The sequence below is a fragment of the Leopardus geoffroyi genome, chromosome D4, assembly GCF_018350155.1.
Source record: "Leopardus geoffroyi isolate Oge1 chromosome D4, O.geoffroyi_Oge1_pat1.0, whole genome shotgun sequence".
Classification (NCBI taxonomy): Eukaryota; Metazoa; Chordata; class Mammalia; order Carnivora; family Felidae; genus Leopardus; species Leopardus geoffroyi.
The window spans coordinates 18738735-18743771 of record NC_059342.1 but is presented as its reverse complement, the minus strand read 5'-3'; the positions used below and the strand labels follow the sequence as shown (position 1 = coordinate 18743771).

At 65.9% G+C, this 5037-nt stretch overlaps 1 protein-coding gene across 1 annotated transcript; it reads right to left on the bottom strand.

Annotated features, from left to right (window-relative positions):
* Nucleotides 1-354: 354 nt before the first annotated feature.
* FOXB2 (forkhead box B2) lies at nt 355-1653 on the bottom strand. Its single transcript, XM_045468270.1, has one exon. The coding sequence runs from the start codon at nt 1636-1638 to the stop codon at nt 355-357; it is 1284 nt and encodes a 427-aa protein (XP_045324226.1). The 5' UTR covers nt 1639-1653.
* Between the last annotated feature and the right edge of the window lie 3384 nt (nt 1654-5037).

Below are 5037 nucleotides of genomic sequence, written 5' to 3'. Positions count from 1 at the left end.
TAGGGGTCTAAATCCACTTCCAATTTGCCAGCGACTGAAGCTTCCCCAAATTCCTTCGCTCCCTCCCCCCATAACTTATTAACTTCCAATATTAATCACAATAGAAAACTCTTACCTGAAAATTGGCTTTCATTAATCTGATTGTACAACATAGTATAAACACAGACACCATAAGTGTTATATTTATTCAACCACTGGAGAATCCACTTTCGGGTTTGTCCGTTCGAAGACCTTCCTTTGCCGCAAAGGCTCAGGCTCGCCAGCTCTGCCCAGCCTCAGGGCGCCCTCTCCCTCCCGGGCAGCCCAGGACAGGGAGTCCCTGCACGCTTTCGCCTCCCCCGCCCTCCAGGTCCCCTAGGAGTGCACCAGCACCGAGTGCAGGGAGCTGCCCTTGCTCTCTGCCGCAGTCGGGGCGGTGGGCTCCAGCAGGGAGGCGGCGGGAGAGGCCGCAGCCGCAGGGCACACGGTGGACGGCGCCGGCGGCTGCTGCGCGGCCGCGGGGACAGTGAGCGTCGGAGGCAGCGCGGCCACCGGCGGCAGCGAGGGGGTGGGCTTGATGGGCACCGGCACGGCAGGCAGGCTCTGGCTTGCCGAATGGCACAGGGCCTTGACCGGCACCCCGAAGGCCCCGTACTCCGGGCCCACGGGGACCCCCGCGGCGGCGGCGGCGGCGGCGGCCACCGAATCCATGACGCCCACGTGCGGCCACACGGAGCTGACGACGTTGCCGAGCTGACCTGGCACGGGGTAACCCAGGTGGTGCATGACCGACGCCAAGGGCAGCCCGCCGGCCTGCAGCACGCCCTTGTAGTCCCGGCTGATGATGTTCTCGATGGCGAACGGGTGCTTGAAGCCCGACGTGGACGCGGCCGCGGCCGCGGCGGCCGCGGCGGCGGAGCCCAACCCGTAGGGCGGGAACTGCGACAGGCGCCCCACGCTCCCCACCGCCGCGGCCGCCGCGGCCGCCGCGGCCGCCGCCACCGCCGCCGCCTCCTGCATCTTGCCCGGGTGGGACGGCGGCTGGGGCTGCGACTGCTGGGGCGGCTGCTGCGCGGGCTGCGACGAGAGGTGCGGCGGCGGCTGCGGGGCTGGAGGCGGCTGCTGATGGAAGTAATGCACCATGTGCGGCGGCGGCGGGGGCGGCGGCTGGGGCGGGTGGTGGTGATGGTGGTGGTGCGCGGCCGCGTGGTGGTGGTGGTGGTGGTGGTGGTGGTGCGGGTGGTGCGGGTGAAGGTGCCCTGCGGGCCCGGCGCCCGGCGCGCCCTTGGTGCTTCCCGCGTGCAGGTGAGTGTGTTCGGCGCGCAGCACCTTGAAGCGCTTTCGGCGCCGCAGGAAGCTGCCGTTCTCGAACATGTCGCCGCAGTCGGGATGCAGCGCCCAGAAGCTGCCCTTGCCGGGCTGGTCCGGCCGCCGCGGGATCTTGATGAAGCAGTCGTTGAAGGAGAGGTTGTGGCGCAGGCTGTTCTGCCAACGCTGCGTGTGCTCGCGGTAGTAGGGGAAGCGCTCCATGATGAACTTGTAGATGTCGCTCAGCGGCAGCATCTTCTCGGCGGAGTGCTGGATGGCCATGGCGGTCAGCGAGATGTACGAGTAGGGCGGCTTTTGGTCGCTGTACGAGCTCTTCCCCGGCCGCGGCATCGCCCCCGGCGCCTCTACCGCCCTCCGGCCCCCGCTGGACGGCAGTGTGGCTCCGCACCCGGTAGCGGGGGCCTGGCGGTCTCCACTAACCCCCGCTCGGCCCGCCCAGCCTCGCCACCCCGCCCTCTCTGCCCCCAGACCCTCTCGCCGTCTCTCTCCTGCCTTCTGCCAGCTGCTTGGGGGGGCTCCGCGCCTGCCCTCCTGGGCCCGCTCAGCTCTCCGCCGCTCGCCAACTTCTGGCCGGACGGTGGCCGACCCGCGCGCAGAGTGGCGGGCGGGGCGCGCCAGCTCCCCGGCCACACTCTCTCGGCGCCTCCCCCCAGGTGGTCAGAGGCCGAGCGCTGGAGCCGGCGGCGGAGGCGTGGGCAGGGCAGGGTGCCCTTCGGCCTCCTCTTGGCTTTTTTCTCGGTCCGAGGGAAGCCCGGGCCCAGCGGGCTGCGAGGAAGGACGGGACGGGCGGGACTCTGGCCCTTTAAATCCGAGTTGGCGCTCGTGCTCCCGGAGGCCGGGGCGGCGAGACTCCTAGCGCCCGGAGGCTGCCCCGCGGCCGGGCACCTAGCCAGACCGCCCCGGAGTTGCGGTTTTCCTGGAGGGGAGAGGCGAGGTAAGGAGAAGGAAGCTCGGCTCTGGGCAGCCCGCGGCTCCCGGTTCTCCGGCGGCTCGCGGCGGAGCGGGGGAGAGAGCTGTAGGTGGTCGCTGGGGGCGGGGTGGGGGCGGGAAAGTTTGGTCTCTGCAGCAGCCGCTCGGCCGGGCTCCGCGGCGGGGCGGGGGCGCTGGACGCGGGGCGCGCGCTGCGGGCCCGAGGGGGCGGCTGCGGAGGCCCGGAGGATGCGAGGCCGGCCTCGGTCCGCTCAGCCGTCCGCGCCGCAGCTGCCGCCGCTCTCCCGGGCCAGTCTCGAGCTGGAGAGGAGGCGGCGGCGGCTGTGGCAGCGACGCGCTCTCCTGGCTGCGTTTTGTAATGGTCCCCGAGACGCCGGAGACCCCCGCGGCTCGCGCTTCGAGACTATCACATGACCGAGGCTGAGGGACTCTGCCGCCGCCGCGTCTCTCGCTGAAGAAGGGGCACGAAGGCGCCGCGCCCCCGCCCCCTCCTCCACCTCTGTTCCGGCGCCCCCACCCGCAGCGTTCACCGCCCGCCGGGAGGGGCAGGGAGCGCAGGCTGTTCGCGGGGAGGGGTGCAGCGCCCGGTGCGGTCTCCGCTGCTGCACCCCACCAGCGTCGCGACGCCTGGCAATGGGGGGACAGGACTCAGCTTCCTCTCTCCTCTCCTGCAACCCCCTTCTGTCCCCGCCCTTTCATTCTCCCCTTCCCACCTACCTGCTCTGAACTAATTGCTCCTTACCCTACCTTTCTCCTGGACTGGCCATTCTCTGGGCCAAGTTCAGGGCACCGTGGCCTCAACGTCTCTTCTCTGCAAGAAATCCCAATGCCCAGAGGGTTGGAGGGAAAAGCTAATGAGGAGGAGAGCCAGGGGCATTTTCGTCAGATGCCAGCTTCATCACAATTTTCTTGCTCACGAACCGCATGTGGGGCCCGGTGATCGGCGTCAGGTACAGGGACGCAGGAGACGGCTCTTCGCGTTCCAAGACCGCGGTCTGGAGGGAGAGAGAGACTGTAACGAGGACATTAGGATAGATAGATACAGCTTGGTGGATTGAGGCCCCACCGCGCTTCTTAGGAGCGGGTGGATGGGACAGAGTGAGGCATTCTTCTGGGGTGGTGACGTCTGAGTTGGGGCCAGAAGTTGAGAGCTCACACGTCCCATCACCAGAGTGAGTCCTGACTGCGCGATCTTTGCTATTCTTAGTACGTTGAGGGGAAGCGAGATAATTAGGATTAAATAGGAGGTCAAAGTGATCAGTCCACAGGGCCCTGGTGTGACCTGTGGGAGAAAGCTGGGTGAGCCGCAGCGGGGAGGCCCCGGTGCCTGCAGGGGCCCAAGAAGCTGGTTCCTGCTCAGCACTCATCCGCACACCCGCAGGCGAATCCCAAATGACTGCAGGGAAGTTATAGTCTGGTTTTGGCTGCCTTTGCCTTTTGGGAGGAAAAGCAGAGTTTAGGGGGAAAATATACCTTCTTCCTGTCTCTGAGCCTCAATTTCATTATTTGTGAAATGAGATGTCTCAAGTTGGAAGTTCCACGGGCCCTTCCAGTTCTACCATTTGAGGAGAAATGAGCAATTAGGGACTGTGTCTCACTGGGTTTTTAATGTCTTCTTTTCCGTGCCTAAGCCCGAAGGCAGAAAGCTGTCGGCCCAAACTGCTTGGGAGATTTCTCCTTGCCGTCCAGCCTTGGTGACAGCAGGTCCCCCGTTTTTAACTTCCGACTTTTGGTGAGCTGCCCCAGGGCAGGACCAGAGCCTATCTGCCTGTCGGGTGCTTCCTCTGGTCGTAGGAGTGAGACGAGTGGGGCAGACTGGTAATTTATCTTTAGTCAGGAGCTAGATTTCCAGCTAGTGCTATTTGACCAGTTTGTACTAGGCCGGCAGACGTTTTGGAACCCGCGGGGAAAAGAGCAGCCTCTTGGCCGGCCCTAAGAAGAGGAGGTGGTCACAGGGGAGGATGCTTTCGCTGTCACTCCGTGCCGGGATCTTTCCTCCCCCTATGGAGTTTCTGCGGGATGTTTAGTCCACTGAGGCAGTTTAAGGAGCCAAGCAGCAGCCGGCCTCCTGGGCACGCGAAGCCACGGAGGAATTCCGTGGATGCCTACAGTTAAAGCGAGAACTAAAGCCGGGGAGGCCCCTTCTCCCTTGCCCGACAGGGTGCGAGAACAGCCCAGTCCAGGCCCAATAGCCGTGCAGAGGCCGCTGTCGGCAGCTCTTCAGGTCCTGCCCTTGCACGCAGAGCGGCCAAAGGCATCTTTTGTTGACGTCTCGTGAGAGTTTATTGACCGAGGGCTCCTGGAAAAGCAGCGCCTCCTGTTTGGGAGCAGCTCTGGGGCGTCCCCGTCGGGCCAGGGGCTCCCTGCTGTCTGGGGACAAAGAGAGTGGACGGGCCCTTCAAGCGCGCGCGGGGGCAAGCCTTAGGTGCGCGTAACCTGAACACTAAAGCCTCGAGCTGGGCGCTCACCGGGGTGAGCTCGTCCCAGACCCGGGTCACCGCCTCGGGCTCGGTCCTGGAGGGCGCGAGCCAAGTGGCCAGCGCCTTCGGCCTCAGCGAGCCAACTGCGTTCAGCTGGCGGAGCGGTTCCGCGCAACCTGGACCAAGGCAGAGCCGCGAAGGTGGAGCGAAGCACCCCAAGCCTCGAGCCCCCGCGTAGCGGGTGGCCTGGGCAAGGGTAGAAAGCGCTCCCCGACACTGAGGCCCCAGCGGGCCGCCGCAGCCCGGGCTGCGGTTGCAGCGAAGAGCTCAGACCGGGAGCGCGGGACATGTGTCCATTTTCGAGGGGAGCCGGCTGCGG